The sequence below is a fragment of the Lacerta agilis genome, chromosome 8 (assembly GCF_009819535.1).
Source record: "Lacerta agilis isolate rLacAgi1 chromosome 8, rLacAgi1.pri, whole genome shotgun sequence".
NCBI classification, from domain to species: Eukaryota; Metazoa; Chordata; class Lepidosauria; order Squamata; family Lacertidae; genus Lacerta; species Lacerta agilis.
Window position 1 is genome coordinate 5,262,094 of NC_046319.1, and position 19,247 is coordinate 5,281,340.

The 19,247-nt window shown below is 48.4% G+C and overlaps 1 protein-coding gene across 1 annotated transcript in view; it reads right to left on the reverse strand.

Annotated features, from left to right (window-relative positions):
• Window positions 1–18,895, reverse strand: part of ANTXR1 (ANTXR cell adhesion molecule 1) — a 124,338-nt gene extending 105,443 nt beyond the window's left edge. Inside the window, exons 1-3 of the mRNA XM_033159164.1 lie at window positions 18,712–18,895; window positions 5,087–5,158; window positions 2,581–2,652 (exon numbers count right to left, since the gene is read on the reverse strand). Of these exons, the coding sequence (XP_033015055.1) occupies window positions 2,581–2,652; window positions 5,087–5,158; window positions 18,712–18,863 (296 nt within the window). The 5' untranslated portion in view covers window positions 18,864–18,895. The remainder of the gene's footprint in view (window positions 1–2,580; window positions 2,653–5,086; window positions 5,159–18,711) is intronic.
• Window positions 18,896–19,247: the final 352 nt, after the last annotated feature.

The following is a 19,247-nucleotide window of genomic DNA, read 5'->3' on the forward strand; positions in this document are numbered from 1 at the left end:
CCTCCATCCAAACCAACTTCAAGATTAATGAGTTCATGGGAAAGACTTTTAAAAGTCCTTGGACATCCAATTTAATCTTTTCAAAACGCAGGCACACAGACAGATTAAAAACAGGCTGAGCAGGGTGGGCTCTGTGGTGTTTCACTCAGCTGTGAAAACTGACTCGAAGGAGCCAAGTGGAGTTCGGAAGGCTTTCAAGCCAAGATAACGCCTCTGTGGTCCTCAGACTATCTCCGAATGAACTCATGCTGCTAGTATCTCCATGGGAAGGAGATTGCCAGTTCAGTCAACGTATGGGGGGTGGGGGGCTCCACAAAATCCAACAGTCAGCGCACATTTGTTGACAAATTCCCATTTCTTAAGTTCGCAATTAGCGCAAAGAGTTTGGTTTTCCAGGGAGATTCCAGTTGAACGGTTAACATTTCACAGTAACATTATCTGTTTTAATTCCTTACTTGATGAGAAGCACCATCATATTAATGAGGCCGGAAGGCTTAACCATTTCAGGTGTGTTTTGGGGACTTTTGGGAGTGTCCCCAGGAGAGTGAATATCATCAATATAAAATAAAATTACACATGGCACGGAGAAAGTGGACAGGGAAAAGCGTTTCTCCCACAAGTTCCCTTGTTATGATTTATTCTGTGGAAACTTTAATTGAGCTGATTGTAGCACTCGTGGCCCGCTCCACATCATTTTAAGTTGGCTTTTAAAGAAACACTTCAAGGGTGAAAGTGTGGAGCCTGTTGTGTCATGATTGTGTACAAGAAACAGCCTCCTCATTCCACCAGGCATTTTCTCAAAGGCTAGCTTCTAGTTTGTTTCAAAAATGCCGCAAACCCCACCAGCACCATCCCAGTACCCAAACATATTCCACGACAAGGTGCTGGAGGGCTTTTTGACCACGGCAGTCTTTAAAAAGAAATGCTCTGCAAGGTTTTCAAACTCCAGAGGCACACGGGTTCAAAAATCAGAACAGGGATATGAAGTCAAACCCACGGCTGTAAGACTCAGCACCAGACCTCGCAAGCACCCCATCAATACTGAACACACTCTGTCGTAAGAACAAATGAAGAATCTGCTGGGTCAGCCCAATGGCCCACCTAGACTTCTCAAAGTGGCTAACCGGCAAGCAAGAGCAGCACTCTCCCCTGCTGCAGTTCCCAGCAACTGTTACTCAAAAGAAGTGTTACTCTGAAGAAGTGCGCATGCACACGAAAGCTCATACCGAGAACAAACTTAGTTGGTCTCTAAGGTGCTACTGGAAGGATTTTTTTTTTGTTATTTTGTTTTGTCAAAAGCATTGCTGCCTCTGACTGTGAAGGCTAGTAGCCATTGCTGGTCGTCTCCTCCTCCATGAATTTGTTTAGATTTAGATTTAGATTTAGTTTTAAATTGTATTCTAATCTGTATTTTAATGAACTGTTTTATGTTTTTGTTGTGATTTTATTGGTGTTAGCCGCCCTGAGCCCGGTTTCGCGGGGAAGGGCGGGGTATAAATAAAAATTTATTATTATTATTATTATTATTATTATCTTCTTTTAAAAGCCATCTAGATTGGTGGCTGTAAGGTCCGCAGGTAGTTGCTCATGAGAGAACAGACGAAACTCCGACCATTCCTTTAGCAGTTTTATTGTGCACACTATGTACAGTGCTGAGGTTAAAAGATCATGTCTGTATCAAACGCCGGCAGAATCCAGGAATGGCCCCTTCCTGTTCTGACCCCAACAAAAGAGTTTCGGTATACGGAAACCCCACCTTCCCTCTTTCGTTTCACCCCTCTGTGCCTTTGGGGTGATGGAAATTGCGTGCCTCCTTCCTCGCCCCTTGGGCCAGGGGTGTGCAGGTTCTCTCCAGCATCCTCAGAGCCTCGACTCTCCATCCCCCGAGTCCCATGCCCCTCCCCACAGGAAGCCTCGCTGTTTCCTCCGCTGCCAGAGGAGCTGCTGCTGGTCAGGTGGGGCCGGGGCTCTCTGTAGCATCCCGAGAGCCCTTCCACCACCCTGTGCTGAGCCAGGGACAGATCCCTGACAGTGGCCATCAAAGCCTCCTGTGGGAGCGAGTTCCATAGTTTAACTCTGCACTGTGTGAAGAAGTCTCTTCTTTTATCTGCTCTGTGGTGTAGTGGTTAAGAGTGGTGGACTCGTAATCTGGGGAACCGGGTTCGCGTCTCCGCTCCTCCACATGCAGCTGCTGGGTGACCTTGGGCTAGTCACACTTCTTTGAAGTCTCTCAGCCCCACTCACCTCACAGAGTGTTTGTTGTGGGGGAGGAAGGGAAAGGAGAATGTTAGCCGCTTTGAGACTCCTTAGGGTAGTGATAAAGCGGGATATCAAATCCAAACTCTTCTTCTCCCTCTTCTTCTCTGGATCTTCCAACATTCTGCTTCTTTAGACGTACACAGGAGTTACAACACGGCCGTGTTTGCTCCTGGCCTTGCAGAGCCGACTTTCCATTTGGTTCCGTTGCGCAGACTGAATCTCAAGGGGCACAGGTGTGCAGGAGGAAAATGCACGATGCAGCCACAAGCCTCAGACCTTTGCAGCCCACCCACCACCCTTGCCTTCCCTGCTTCCTCTTACCTGTCTTCAGTGAGTCTCATCAGAGTTGAGCCTCTGGTTGAGAAAACAATGAAGGACATCCTCAACTGGGGGCTGGAAAAAGGGAACACAAGGGTTACAATCGACGCTTTGGTTCACCATGGACAAACGTGCACATAAAGAGGTTTGGGACCCACCCAGGGATCATTTCTGAACCATCTAGGGCTGGAACCCAAAAAAATAATGATCCATCCTTTGCACTCTGGAACTCCCTGCCTATTGATATCAGGCAGCAATCTTCGCTGTATTCTTTTTGGCACCCGTCAGAAATATTTCCATATGTTTATTTATTTGTTTCATAAAATATACAGACCACTTGATTGTAAAAAAAAAAACAATCCTCAAAGCTGTTTATGAAAAAGATAAAACAATGAACTCATCACTAAAAAAAACAACCCAGGAATATAATACATTCAAAAAAGTATCTTAAAATATTGCTTAGGGGTCTCTTTACCTTTACCTTTTTACTATGGGGGACCTGAAACATTGCCAGTTCCACTGATCAAAGCAGTCCAGTGGGTGGATATGAGGCAAGGTGATCTTGCAGGATCCTTTGGAGAACACCATGGCAACTTGTTGGTTTGTAGCATAAGTCAAAAGCCGGTGGGGAACCAACTGAGCTTGCAGGGCCTAACTAGCCATGCCCACCTGCCCCACAGCTGATGTAATATTTGACATCACGTGTGGGACAGGTGAAGAGGCACAGGTAAAGGTAAAGGGACCCCTGACCATCAGGTCCAGTCGCGGACGACTCTGGGTTTGTGGTGCTCATCTTGCTTTACTGGCCAAGGGGGCCGGCGTTTGTCCACAGACAGCTTCCAGGTCATGTGGCCAGTATACCTAAGCTGCTTCTGGCGCAATGGAACACCGAAACCAGAGCAGCGCACGGAAACGCCATTTACCTTCCCACCGGAGCGGTCCCTATTTATCTACTTGCACTTCGACGTGCTTTCGAACTGCTAGGTGGGCAGGAGCAGGGACCGAGCAACGGGAGCTCACCCCGTCACGGGGATTCAAACCGCTGACCTTCTGATCAGCAAGCCCTAGGCTCAGTGGTTTAGACCGCAGCACATGTCTGGTGACTTCCGTTTCAGTGTATCTGAAGAAGTGTGCATGCACACAAAAGCTCATACCAAGAACAAACTTAGTTGGTCTCTAAGGTGCTACTGGAAGGAATTTTTTATTTCATTTAATTTTATTTTGCCTATAAAAAGCATTATTCAGAACAGCGGCTTGCATGGCCCACTATGGAAGATAATAACACAACAAAATTCAGCCAAGAATATTGCATGAATTCCCCCCCCCCCGCATTCTAATTAATGAAAACAGAAGGGTGAAGGAAATTTAGAGCATAAAATATTTATCGGTAGCGATTTATCAAACATGTATAAACCTTCAGCCACCACTGATGTACAGTGACAAATTAATAAGAAAATCGGCAGCTGTTCCAATAACTGCTATCTTGTGAACTGTGGGCAACTCAGAACCATAAATACAAACGAATGTAACCTAAGGAAATAGCTTTGAAAGCAGTAAGAGCAGGGAGCAAGGAAGGTGCTTCGTTTTGGGATCCAGACCGGTCAATCGTAAATAAGTGCCTCTCAGCGCCCCCACCCCCACCCCCAGTAATCCCACCACCCCCTTTTGGGAACCAGTGATCTAGAGCAGGGGTGGCCAACTCCCAAGAGACTGCGATTTACTCACAGAGTTAAAAACTGCCACTGATCTACCCCCTTTCTTGGGGTTCAGGTCAAAGTTGTTGAGATTTTTCTGGGAGGAGGTAAAATGTTGAGCTTTTTTTAGGGGAGCCAATGATCTACCAGTGATCTACCGCAGACGTCCAGTGATCTACCGGTAGATCACGATCTACCTGTTGGACATGCCTGATCTAGAGAAACATAACTCAAGGGCTAGAAGTTAACCATGGCTGGTTTTAAAAAAACAAAAACCGAAAACAAAAGTATTTAATGGGACGGAGAGAGGAACCCTTAGAATGAATGAATCGATTTATTTCGGTCACTGACCAGAGTGGAACCCTTAGGATACCTTGCTCATGAAAATACAGAAGGAAGGGATCCATTTTGGAATTCATTCTGTAATATAAATTATGCTCCCTTCTTTTAATTAAACAGGATCCAAAGTAAGGCAGAAGGAAAGCTCAAGACAAAACAAACTAGAGGGTTCCCTTCCACAGCCAAGTTAAATTGTGAATTTGCTCAATGAATTCTTCTCAGCTGTGATGTTATGAAGAATCAAAAGGACAAGCCAAGAGATGAAAGAACTTGATTCTCCTCTGGTATAATCCACAATTAGACATGAAGGCCCGATTCCATGCATGTTTACTCAGCAAAACAAAAGGACTTATTTACCTGGGACCGAGCCCCATTGAACAAAGTGGAACTTACTTCCGAGTAAACATGCACGTCCGAAGACCAATCACGCTTAAGCTCCTTGAAATCAACCTCCTTCTATCAGCCAAATTTCTTACCTTATAAATTTGTGGGCCAGATGTTCCACAAAGTGGTAGATTTCATTCCAGTGGTGCAAGACGCTTCCTGATCTGGAAAAGAAAAAACCATTCCAGGCAATATTGGTTTAATTACAGAAACGTTCAGGTTGCTGCTGCTTTATTAAGGTTTGGCTCATCTGGAGATCTGTGGAGCTCATCAGGTTCAAAGCTGATCTCCCGTTCAAAAATGCCTTTCGCAGTTCCTTGAAGGGGGAGGGGGAAGGGAAATGCCCATATTTCATGTGCTGCTTTTGAAAGGCCCCTGCAGATGATAGATCTTCCAGGTGAGCCCTGGGGACTGTTCCTTGACAAGGATAAATAACTGCGGCACTGGACCTTTAACTTGGCACTACACAAATCACACAAGGGCTGCCTCTGATCAGCATCCCCGCACAGCTTTGAGGTGGGCTCTGTTGCCGCACAGAGCTTTTCAGCTGATTTCATTGGAGAAAAGGGAGACCAAGGCCAGCTCAAGACATTTTGGCACCTGAGGCAGACCCCAAAATGGTGACTCCCTCCTCCATGCCAGTTAAGAAGGGGTCAGGGAAGATCTCTATCAGGAACAGGGGGTGGGGGTGGGAGGGTAGGACTCAACATCAGGATCTGCTGCCCTGGTGGATCCTGCCAACTGAGGCGATTATCTCACTTTGCCTCATGGGTGGGCCGGCCCTGAGGAAACAAACCTGCTCTTAATGAGAAACAGTTCGGCAGCGTTAGGGAGAAAGTTAGATAGGGCTGCATCCACTGTGGCGCCAGGTAAATGTCCCTTAGTGGTTCACTGGTTCCACCGGCAAAACTTTTTGAAACAGTGAGACACTGTTGTGCAAGACGAAAGGAACACACCATGAAACACGAAAGAGAACATCTTAAAATATTGCTTAGGTCAAAACATCCTGCTCCCACAGTGGCCAGCCAGATGCCCAAAGGGAAGCCCCTAAGCCGAATCAGGGCCGTCTTATTCATAGGCGCTAGGGGTGTGGGGCACCTGGGTGCCGGGCTCTCGGGGGCGCTAGGCCGAGAGTCCGGGGCCAGAGAGTTGAGTCTGGGGAAGACCCCGTCTGTTGGTCAGAGCGCCACGGCGGGCTCTTCTGCTGCGGGCGGCTCTGTGCCACAAGTTCAGGGGCAACCGAGCCAGCGAGACGCGGAGGTGGCCGGCCGGCTCTGCCCTCCTGCATGTCTGGGACTGGGCAACCTGGGTGTGTGTGCGCGTGCGCCGGGCAGATCTTTGCACCCTGGCGCCGCATATGCTCAAGACAGCCCTGAGCAGGATTCTGCTTTGAAAGCCATCGAGGTTGGTGGCCGTCACTACCTCCTGTGGAAGGAAGTTCCATAGTTTATCATTTATTGTAACTATATATGGATATAGTTTTAATTCTATCAGCGTTTAATTGTCTTTTATTGATTGATTTGCCTTATGTTTCTAGTGGTTTTTGATTTTATCTGTAAGCTGCCTTGAGTGCCATCGGGGGAAAGACAGAGTATAAATAAATATAACAACAACAACAACAACAACAAAACAACAACAACAACAACAACAACAACAACAACAGGAAGTACTTTCTTTGATCGGTCCTGAATCTTCTAACATCTAGCTTAATTGGATGCCCACAAGTTCAAGCATTATGAGAGAGGGAGAAAGAATCTTCTCTATCCACCGTCTCCATGCCAGTCATAATCTTATAAACTTCTATCATGTCCCCTCTTTCTCACCTTCTCTCTAAACTAAATGCTGTTTTCACCCTGACCCTAAAAGCCACCCAGGAGTGGCCCTGAGTAAATCTCCCAGAATATGGAGTTCTCACAAGCTGGGTGCCATCACTGAGGAAGCCCTGTCTCAGGAATCCTCAGCAACAGTTCAGTATTATGCCCATATTGTAAATGAGGCAGGACACCAGGTGTCTTTCTCTATTTGCTGGCTGTCATTTGTGAATTTGTGGCTAAGGTAAGATTGGAAACAGGGGCAGAGGCTCCTGGACAACTTTCTTAACCGCCTGCCTCGCAAAATTTAGTGTCAGAGAATGAGCTGCCCCCAGCCAGGATATTAAGAGTTAGGGGTGGGTAGGTGAGTGAGAAATGTGGTTCTGTTCACATTTTAATGCAAGTCCGCCTCATTGGCAATTTCCAAAACAATATGTGAACTGAAATGCATCTGTCCTTCCAAATCCAACCTGCTCTGAATTTTGTGGCGGAGTTCTCCAACCAAAACATGTGTATGTTAAGGGAAAGTGTGTGTTGAAAGTGTGCTCGCCAGTGAAAAAGACCTACAAAGGTGCATTGAATTATGAAGATCTGCTTGCAAAGAGTATAGAGATCTGGTAAAATTGTATACACAGCGACATGTGCTAAGAGAAATGGCACACTAAAAAGCTGGTGAACTTTTGGAAACATTGTCCAGCTGCTGAAAACTCCCTTTGAGTTATCCAAGGGTTATAAATACAGTACTGTTAGCTAAGCCAATGGATAACGGTAACAATTGTATATGTTGGGTCAAACGTTCAAATGCCTGCCTAGGTAAAGGTAAAGGGACCCCTGACCATTAGGTCCAGTCGCGAACAACTCTGGGGTTGCAGCGCTCATCTCACTTTATTGGCCGAGGGAGCCGGCATACAGCTTCCAGGTCATGTGGCCAGCATGACTAAGCCGCTTCTGGTGAACCAGAGCAGCGCACGGAAACGCCGTTTACCTTCCCGCCAGAGTGGTACCTATTTATCTACTTGCACTGCGTGCTTTTGAACTGCTAGGTTGGCAGGAGCAGGGACTGAGCAATGGGAGCTCACCCAGTCACGGGGATTTGAACTGCCGACCTACTGATCGGCAAACCCTAGTTTAACCCACAATGCCACCTGCGTCCCCAAAAATGCCCGATCCTGGCCTCGGGAACTCATAGCAGTTGAGAGATCTACATTTTTTTCCCTTTAAAGAGAGGCAGCTGAGGAACAGCCATTGCATTTAGAAACACAGGTCTGTTTTCCATGGTCTAGAGAAGGAATCCCTGCCCTTGTCCAACTCAAGAGCTCCCTTTTCGGCTCTGCTGCTGAGACTCAGGAACCCGTTCTTGGTGGTTTGGAAGGAGCCCGTCTCAGTTACACACCACTTTTTAAATTCGCCACATAAGTACATCCTCCAGCTTTTCGTCTCCCCTCGGAACAAGAATCCAAACATCTAAAATTACAGCTCTTTTTTCCGTGAGACCTTCCCACACGCCTCCTCGCACAGGAAAGTGCTGCCACCGCGGTGTTGAAGGCCAGCAGAAAGAAATTTAAATAAATAAATCCCCTTTTCTTTGCAAGGAGGGCAGCTTCTTTCCCTCCTAGATGCAAGAGTTGAAAGTAGAAACTTTGGAACCACCACCAAAAACTCCCTCAGTTCAGAAACACCAAGAAAGTTCACAAAAGGGCAACCCAAACGATCAAGTGAATAGAAGAACTCCCCTGTGAGGAAACTCCTGGAGAAAAGGTTTGTAAAATTAAGCATGCACTGGAGAAAGAAAATATTTTTGCCCTCTTTCATAAAACTAGAACTCGTAGACATCCAGTGAAACAGAATGTTGGAAGATTCAGGACAGATTAAAAAACAGTTCTTCTTCATGCAGCCCAGTGTTAAACTATGGAACTCACTGCCACAGGAAGCAGTGATGACTGCCAACCTAGATGGCTTTCAAAGGGGATTAGAAAAATTCATGGTGGAAAATTTGATGGCAATTAGCCGGGATGGCTATGTTCTGCCTCCACAGTTGGAGGAAGTAACGTTTCTGAACATCAGTTGAAGGAAACCACAGGAGGGAAGCATTGCTCTTGTGTTCGATTCCTGCTTGTGCATTTCGCAATAGAGGTATCTGGTTGGCCGCTGTGAGAACAGGATGCTGGATTAGATGGGCCACTGGCCTGATCCAACAGGCTCTCCTTATGTTCTGCCTCTTAAAACAGCTGGTCTAACCGTGCGACTCTAACCTGAAATGGCATCTCACTGTCTTACGAACTTCAGGTCTGCTCAGTATACTGTACGAACACTAACAGTGGAAAGGTAAAGGTAAAGGTACCCCTGACCGTTAGGTCCAGTCACGGACGACTCTGGGGTTGCGGCGCTCATCTCGCTTTACTGGCCGAGGGAGCCGGCGTACAGCTTCCGGGTCATATGGCCAGCATGACTAAGCCGCTCCTGGCAAACCAGAGCAGCACACTGAAATGCCGTTTACCTTCCCGCCAGAGTGATACCTATTTATCTACTTGCACTTTGTGCTTTCGAACTGCTAGATTGGCAGGAGCTGGGACCAAACAACAGGAGGTCACTCCGTCATGGGGATTCGAACCGCCAACCTTCTGATCGGCCAGCCCTAGGCTCAGTGGTTTAGACCACAGCGCCCATGGTGGATGGGCAAATTCAAAAACCTGAAGCTCTTCCTTCAGGTCATCCTTTATCATCAGAGCAAACTTGGATCACACAGCCCTTAAAGAGGACAACAGTTCTCTGGCAACCTTTCAAATAAAGGCAGGGCCGGCCTAAGACATTTTGCCACGTGAGGCGAACCCGACGGCTCCTCCGACCACGTCTCACTCCTACAGAGGGTCTTATGCCACGTGCACCCTCACCAAAGCTGCTTCCAAGCTGCAGGGCTGGGCGGGCATGGGAGGAGAGGTGGGGCCCATGCTCAGCAACTGGGCCAGGTGCCATGACTGTAGCCTCTGCCAAGCCTCCATGCTGCCCACCCAGTTCCTCTGGCACTGGCAGCGGATGCAGCCATCAGCCAGAACAGGGCAAAAGCTGCCGCCATCTTCCGCTACCTGTGCAAGAACACTGTGCAAGCGCATGATGGGGAGAGGGAAGCCAGTGGTGTCCTGCTGCTTACGCACTAACTGGGTTTATTTATTTGCAGTTTAGGAGAATGCTCCAGCAGCTGCACACACACAGCCCCACTGGAAGCAGGAGAATGCAAGATGCAGCCATTTCTGCCACCAGCCAATGGGGGCTGGAGGGATCAGGCACGGGATTGTTGGGCGAATCCTTTCGGCGAGGCAGGTTGCCCCTCCAGAGAGGGAAATGAGCTAGGAACCTGATCCAAACCTGCCACCCCTCTCACTTTCTGCTGAAGCATACACCTGAACTTGGCTCATTATAAGGTAGAAAAAGGTAAAGGACCCCTGGACAGTTAAGTCCAGTCCAAGGCGACTATGAGGTTCTGGCGCTCATCTCGCTTTCAGGCTGAAAGAGCCGCCGTTTATCCACAGACAACTGGCCAGCATGACTAAACTGCTTCTGGCGCAACGGAACACCGTGACGGAAACCAGAGCGCACAGAAACGCCGTTTACCTTCCCGCCATAACAGTACCTATTTATCTACTGGCACTGGTGTGCTTTCGATCTGCTAGGTTAGCAGGAGCTGGGACAGAGCAACAGGAGCTCACTCCATTGTGGGGATTCAAACCGCCAACCTTCTGATCGGCAAGCCCATGAGGCTCAGTGGTTTAGACCACAGCGCCATCCCGCATTACTTAGAGCCGGCCATGAAAAGAGGATAATTGTCCTGTAAAGCAGGACACATGACGACTCTATAGCTGAGTGGCAGAAGGCAGACTGGACATGCTACAGGTCTGGATGATGAAGATCCCAAGGAGGTTATTTTTAGCGGGGGGTGGGGGGTGGGGGTGGAATGGAAGAACAAAAATGAGGTAGCATGACAACAAAGATGAATGGAGGGACATGAATGAAAGGAGAACTCAATGCAGACATTCACAATCAACTTCACAGAGTAGAGGCAGCTCCATTCACTGCATTCCATTCACCCCGGATCTCACAAAAGCAGCCTTCAAATAGAAGTGACACCAAAAAAACTGCTTCCATTTGAAAAGGATCACTTGAAAATGTCAGTTATGTGGCATGGAAAGTGGAAGGATCATAAAACTGCAGAGTTGGAAGGGGTCCAAAGGGCCATCGAGTCCCACCCCCTGCAATGCAGGAACATTGGAGGGCTCACATTTGACTCAAAAGATGTAGAATTATTATTTTTTTAAATGCCCACCCCAAAATACTCATTTTTAAAAACTAAAACCCTGCTTTAGCTTCAGTTGTGAAAGCACCCCTACACAACAGCTACACTACCAGATGGTCCAGATTGAGGACAGGGAAATTTGGGGACTTCCAGATGTTGCTGGCCTCTTTCTCCCATCAGCCTCCACCTATCATGCCAAATGGTCAGGTGTGATGGAGGCTGTATAACACCTGGAGGTCCACTTGGTCTGTATCAGCCTTCCCCAACCTGGCGCCCTCCAGGTGTTTTGGACTTCAACTCCCATGAGCCCCTGCGTCCCATGGCTGTGCCAGCTGGTACTGAAGGGAGTCTTCCTAAACATCTGGAGGTCTTCAGGGTGGGGGAGGCCAGTCTACAGCAATCAGACCGGGTTTTTCTTTTTGTTTAGGCAACCCTATCCAAATTTATGAACCTTTGTTTTAAAACTGCTGGGTTTGTCCATACTTGGAAAAATTCTATGCCTTCTTGATTTTAAAGTTTGCTTTTATTGGTATTTTCTTGTATATAATATTGTTTTATGTATACTGCTCAGAGGTGTTTTTGATTAAGGGGCATATAAATCTTGCTGGTAAATAAACAAGCAAGGCAAACTTCTCTGGGCAGCTCATATTAAAATATTGGAGAAACCACGTTAGAGAGTCCTAGAGCACTTTCGTGACAAAGGAGATTTATGGAGGCGGCGGCAGCATTTGTGGATGAAGAGTTATCCACAGTTGGCAGAGACATACAGATGCGGGAGGAAATGGTAAACAAGAGGGTCAAATAGCATTTGCCGCTTGACTCAACTGCTTGCCATTTCTCTACCATCCCCTCCCCATATTCCTGTCAACTGAGGACATTATCCATGCCTCTGATAATGCAGACTCCAGTCCCACCGGAAGCTGCCCTATTTACAAGAGAGAGCGAGGGCCCTTCCAGGTGACCTGTGCATCCGTTCTGATTCGTTTGGACACAAGAACGCCGGAAGAGGCTGCAGGATCAGGCCAATGGCCCATCTGGCCCAGCATCCTCTTCTGACAGTGGCCGACCGGAGGCCTGTGGGAAACCGGCAAAAGCATGCTTTGAGCAAAAGAGCTCTCTTCCCCCCCCCCCCCCCGTGGTTTCCAGAACTGGTATTCAGAAGCATTGCTGCCTCACAGAATTGGAGAGCCGGAAGGGACCCCCAAGGGTCCTCTAGACCAGCGATGGTGAACCTTTTAGAGAACAAGTGCCCAAACTGCAACCCCAAAACCCACTTATTTATCGCAAAGTGGCATCCACAGTGGAGGCTCCCCAAGGGAAAACATGCACCCTAGGGGTTGTGGCTCGGTTTTGCCCACACACCCCAAGGCCCCATCCGAGACGCTTCTACTCGGACACAAGTCCCAGGATCCACGACCAGCCTCTGAAAACAACGCAAGCGCCTGCTTGGGGATACCGTCACGTATCCGAATGGGACCAATGCCCCACCCGGCTTTTCCCTTTGCGCCTCCCTGGCCACGAGGGAGCCTTCTCGGACTGGCCATCCCGCGTGGAGCAGCTGAGCAAAAGGAGCCCTGAAGGCAATGCAGCAGACGGGCCAGTTTGGGGATTCCGGCTTTTTGCTGTCCTGCTCGTGCAGCACCCGAAATCAGCGCAATTGCCTCTCCACCACCCCCCCACCTCCCACCAAAGCAGGCTTTGGCGGGGGGGCGGGGGGCACCAGAAGATTGGTGCTGCCTAGGGCGCCAGAAGCCCTAGCACAGGTCCTGGCTGTGACTCCTGTTTTGGAAAGAGTTGGCGCCCTGACGAGCATCGCATCTCGCTCCTTCCGCGCATGCACATGGCCCAAGTTGAGCTGAGGATTCGACGCGCCGCCCTCGCCTTCTGCCAGCTCTGTGCTGGGGGGACGGGACGGCATGTGTGCCCACAGAGAGGGCTCTGAGTGCCCCCTCTGGCATGCGTGCCATAGGTTCGCCACCACTGCTCTCAAACTGTAGAGGCAAAGCAAGGCCAGCGGCCCTTTTCCTCTTTGAAACCCATCGAGGTTGGTGACCCTCCCTGCCTCTTGCGGGACAGAGTTCCATAGTTTGACTAAAGGTAAAGCTAAAGGGACCCCTGACAGTTAAGTCCAGTCACGAAAGACTCTGGGGATGCGGCACTCATCTCGCTTTACTGGCCGAGGGAGCCGGCATTTGTCCGCAGACAGTTTTTTCCGGGTCATGTGGCCAGCATGACTAAGCCGCATCTGGCGAACCAGAGCAGCGCACAGAAACACCGTTTACCTTCCCGCCGGAGCGGTACCTATTTATCTACTTGCACTTTCACGTGCTTTCGAACTGCTAGGTTGGCAGGAGCTGGGACCGAGCAATGGGAACTCACCCCGTCGCAGGGATTCGAACCGCTGACCTTCCGATCGGCAAGCCCTAGGCTCAGTGGTTTAGACCACAGCGCCACCCGCGTCCCATAGTTTGACTAAGTGCTACACCAATAAGCCCTTTCTTCTCCCTGTCCTGAATCTTCCCGCTTCCAAGGATGTCTGTGGGCTGTCATGTTACGAGAGGGCGAGAAAAAAACTTTTCCCTCTCCACTTTCTCCAAGCCATGTATAATTTCTTTTTTAAAAAACATATTTTTATTAAAGATTTCTTGGTTTACAAAAGTATGTGCAATGTCTCTTTTTTCCCCAAGTTACATTTTGTACAGATCAGTTTCGTTGTTTTGAGGCATTAGTGTTACATTAGAAAGAAAAGTTGGAAAGAGAGGTGGAGGGGGGCATTGTGAGTACACGTGAAGAGGGACACAACTGAAAATACCCACACCACAGCGTACCTATTCCTCCCAAACAAACTAAGGGAAATCCCCACAGCACTAAACAGGTTCACGCAGACCATGCTTAAAGCATGGAAAGCAGAAATAGGTAAACTGTCCCCAACCCCATTCCCACTAATTCCCCAGGCGTACCACCCATTATTCCATCACGCAGCACGAAACCTCCAGATAAAAACCTGGCAAACCAAAGGCTTATACCGCCTAACAGACTTCTACAAAAATAACAAACCCTTATCAACACAAGATATACAAGACAAACGAGGAGACACCCAAATGCCCCGGCTAACACATCACCAATTACATGCCATCTTAAAACAGTCCAGTAGTAAAATCAGCAGCAACTAGGCCCCTGACAACCTTCAAAAGTCATGTATAATTTTATAAACTTCTCTCATGTGGCCCCTTACTCGCCTCTTCCCTAAGCCTTTAAGTCCCAAATGCTGCCACCTTTCTTCACAAAAGAGTTATTCCAACCCCTGGATCATTTCGCTGTCTCGTTTCTGCACCTTTTCCAATTCTACGATATCTTTCTGGAGGTGAGGCGGCTACAGCTGCACGCATTATTCCCCATGCGGCTGTACCATACTTATAGTCAATAAATGCCCTATTAATTGAGCAGAGTTATACCGAGCCCAGGAAGCGTTTTGGGTTCCCTGGCAGACAGCACATTCGGCCCCGACTCTGATCTCTCAGAAAGTGCGAGCAATCTGCAATCCTCATCACCCATGCGGCCTTCCCTTCCCCATCCCATGAAACTTGGCGCTCCAGAAGAAATATTAGACACAAATTAAAGCGGCCAGCACAAGAAGCTGGAGGAAGCCCTTGAGTTTTGCAGCAGGAAACCGGAGCTGCTTTCTCCTCGTTTTCTTAAGGGGCATGTGGATTTGCTTCCCTCGGGGGTCTCCATCTGCTCCAGTTGCCATCCTGGCTTGGCATCCATGGTATCTGAAGAAGTGCGCATGCACACGAAAGCTCATACCAAGAACAAACTTAGTTGGTCTCTAAGGTACTACTGGAAGGATTTGTTTTGTTTTGTTTTGACTATGGCAGACCAACACGGCTACCTACCTACCTGTAACAGCAACTAATCTTGTCCAGTTACAGGTGGGTAGCCGTGTTGGTCTGCCATAGTCGAAACAAAATAAAAAATTCTTTCCAGTAGCACCTTAGAGACCAACTGAGTTTGTTCTTGGTTATGAGCTTTCGTGTGCATGCACACTTCTTCAGATACACTGAAACAGAAGTCACCAGATCCTTAAATATAGTGAGGGAGTGGGGAGGGGTATTACTCAGAAGGGTGGTGGGAATGGGTGATCAGCTGATAGGTGTGGAAAACCTGTTGACGACTGTTAACGACTGCAATTGGTCTTCCAGGGAAAGGCAAGGGGTGAGATGGCTAAGGATAGCTTTGTTATGTATAATGAGAAGAATCCAATGTCTTTGTTCAGACCAGGTTTCTCCATGGTTTTAAGTTTGGTGATTAGTTGCAATTCAGCCACTTCTCTTTCCACCCATTCCCACCACCCTTCTGAGTAATACCCCTTCTCACTCCCTCACTATATTTAAGGATCTGGTGACTTCTGTTTCAGTGTATCTGAAGAAGTGTGCATGCACACGAAAGCTCATACCAAGAACAAACTCAGTTGGTCTCTAAGGTGCTACTGGAAAGAATTTTTTTATTTTGTTTAATCTTGTCCACTTTGAGAAGCAAGTGTGTGTTTTGGGGAGGGAACCCATAACCCCCACCACCACCCTTGAACGCAGCCTGCAAGCAATTCTGCTCCCACTCCAGTTCTCCTGCCACCCCAGGCTGAGCAGCTGAGACCCATTGCTCCAGTAACCGAATGACAACATTTAGCAGCGGAGGTGTTGGCCATTTTCCATTTCTTTTCTCTGGCTGTTCCAATACCCTTTTCTATGCCAAAGGAATCCAGGGGCTTGCCATATGGCTCTCGGGAAGTATTTTCAATGTGAAAATGGCCGGCTCAAGAAGAGCGCCAACGTGGAACGCGAGACTTGCATCAGGAAGAATCCCAGCCTGATCCCGATCCCGTGGGTGATCGCGACCCATTTCCCTCCCTCTTTCCCACTACTCTGCCAGCCTGGCCCTACCTCGCAAGGTTGCTGGGAGGAGAACGCAAGAGGCCCCCCCCCCCGCGCTATCTTAAGCTCTGACTTCGGAGAAAGGGCAAAATAAAAATGTCACCAATGAGATAGATTTTTAAAGACTGGGACAGCAATATTATGGTCATAACATTGTATTAGATAAGTGGGAAAGATTATGGACAAAAACAATTAAATGTACAGCACTTAAGGGAAATTTAATGAAGATGATATATAGATGGTATTTGACTTAACTGTCAAGGGACCTTTACATTTATCTTTTTAAACTTGCTAAAATGTATAGAACTCAAGATAGGGCATGTTGGAAAAGCAAGGAGAAGGAAGGGAATATCTTCCATATGTGGTGGACATGCAGTAAAGTTAAAGCCTACTGGGATATGATATACAATGAATTGAAAAAGATTTTTAAATATACTTTTATTTAAAAAAAAAACCCGGAGGCTTTTCTATTGGGTATTGTGGGAGAAGAAATTCCAAAAGGAGACTTAAATATGTTTATCTAAGAGGATTGTGATTGCTTAAGAAAACCAGGGAGTGCGGGGTGGGGGGGGGAGTCGAGGCTCAGTATGAGCAACGTTGTATGTGATGATATGATTTGATATGATTATGACAAAGGAAAAATATGAAAATAAAAATTGTATTATTTTTTTAAAAAAGACTAGGACAGCAAGTTCTCCACACACAGTGAGCTTGCCCTTCTCAGAGTGCACCCACTCCAGACCACGTTGAAAAGCCACAAGATGCAGTGTTGCATAGCGGTTAGAGTGTTGGACTTGGACTTGGGGAGACCAGAGTTCAAATTCCCCGCTCAGAAAGGAAGCTCACCGGGTGTGACAATGGGCCCAGTCACTGCCTCTCAGCCTAACCCTACCTTGCAGGGCTGTTGTGGGGATTAAATGAGGGAGGGAGGGAGAGCCAACCATGTGTGCTACCTTGAGCTCCCTGGAGAAAAAGGTGGGGATTTATATTTATAAGCGATAAACAAATAAATAAACCTATTTTGAAACTGAAGGGGTGTTCCATGTGTGAAAGCACAGGGACCCAGGGCAGGGTCTGCTCTTGGGAGGAAGGAAAATTAAAACTTCCACAAGGCCCATGCCCAGCCTCCTGGGGCCGTGAGAGTGGCTTTTTGGATCCAGGCCTAGATGAGGCCTTTTGTTTGGGTTTTGCCCTCCAAATCTTATGACATGCCTATTTCTATTAATGTTGCCAACAGTCCCGTCCCTCTATTCTCGAGCACCCACACAGCTGGATAAATATTGTAAACGCAACCCATAAGCCTCTTATGTAAACACGATGGCACCGAGTCAGCTGTGGGGTAAATAACATGAGTAAGCATTTTTATATCATCTCTGGACACTATTAAGCGAGAGAAGAAGAAATGTGCATCTCATTAGCTGGGAACAAAGAAAAAGTGACTCAGAGTTAAAGGGAGAGAAACGTACATGGAGAGGAGCCACAACAATTGCACTTTCCAACACATTGGCCAAATCGCAAGTTTATTCCTTAGCATCCAGAATCCGGAGATCCAATTCAGGAGAGGAAGGGTCAGATTCCTCTCCATCTCTCTTAGAGAAAACAGAGGTGGCATGGTGGGGTGTTCAGGAAAAAGATAGCATCCCTTAGCTACTTCCTTTGCAAAAGTTTCCCAAACTTTGCTTTGCTGGGTGAAACACGGGTATGTCTCTCCCTTCAGACAGAAGAAGAGCCTGCCGGATCAGGCCAATGGCTCATTTAGCCCACTGTACTGTTCTCACAGCAGCCAACCAGATGCCCCAACGGGAAACCCACAAGCAGAACCTGGAGCCCAAGAGCCTTCTTCCCCCCTGCGCTTTCCAGCAACTGGGATTCAGAAGCATCACTGCTGTGCCAACTGTGGAGGCAGACAGAGCAGAGCCATCCTGGCTAGCAGGCAGCCCTCAAAAGCCCTCGCCTCCTCCATCTAGGTCGGTGGCCATCACTGCCTCCTTCGGGAGCCAATTCCCATGGTTGGCCACATAGGGAATGGCGGGAGAGCCTTCCAAGGGGCAAACCTCTGCACAAATCACCAAGCCGATCGCAATCGCTGCAAAAGGGACTTGTTGCTGCTGCTGTGTACATTTCCCAAACCGAGATAAGCTAGAGCAGTGTTTTTCAACCACTGTTCCGTGGCACACTAGTGTGCCGCGAGATGTTGCCTGGTGTGCCGTGGGAAAATTACTTTATATATAGTCAATATAGGCACAGAGTTAATTTTTTTAACATTTTCTAATGGTGGTGTGCCTCGTGATTTTTTTCATGAAACAAGTGTGCCTTTGCCCAAAAAAGGTTGAAAAACACTGAGCTAGAGCAAGAAATGCAACAGGGACTTGGAAGAGTCTTTGGGGGACTTCCAGACTGGGGGTGGGGGTAAAAGTAAAAACCTCTTTCTGCTGGCCTTTTGACACCTGAGATGTGAGCTTTCAAGACCCTTTTTATGATTGCAAATTGCTTGACATGGATTTCAACCTGCCCTGGGTGGAATAAATAATAATAATTAAATAATAATAATAATAATAATAATAATAATAATAATAATACTGATTAAATGGAGGTGGGGGTAAAACAGCTGCTGGCCTTTTGATGCCCCTGAGCTCGCGGGGAAGCTGGCCAAAGCTCCCTCCGGGTCGCGCACGAGAGCCACTCACTTGTCCAGGATGAAGTAGAGGTCGAAGCCCCCGTAGCAGGCGGCGCCGCCGTCCTCCCGGCTCCTGCCTTGCCCGCCGCAGGCGACCAGCACCGTTGCAAAGAGCAGACCGTGCAAACCCCAGCGCGGGAAGCTCGGCTTGCGGGCAGCCATGGCGGGGCAGGATCCAGCGAGCCCCAAGGCCACTTGCGCGCGCCTCCTCCTCCTCACGCCCTCTCCATGCAGGGCTTCGCGGCGCGGAGACCCGACGGGGAGCAATCGCCGCGAACTTGGCAAGAGGGCTCGTGAATCTCCCCGTTTGCAGATGATGCCTCCGCCTCCTCGCCTTTCAAAGGGGCTTCTTCTCGCAGCGCCGACGACAAGGCAGCATCGCCGCAGTCTGCAAGGCGGGAGGCGGCTTCCGGAGACTTCTTTCTCCCCGGGTCTTTCCCTCCCCGGCTTTGCCCCAGATTTCGGAGAATGTGGGAAGGCTCTCCCTCCCCCTCCCCAGGATGGCTGCTCTCGGGGTGGGGGTGGGGGGTGGTCCTGCCCTGCCGT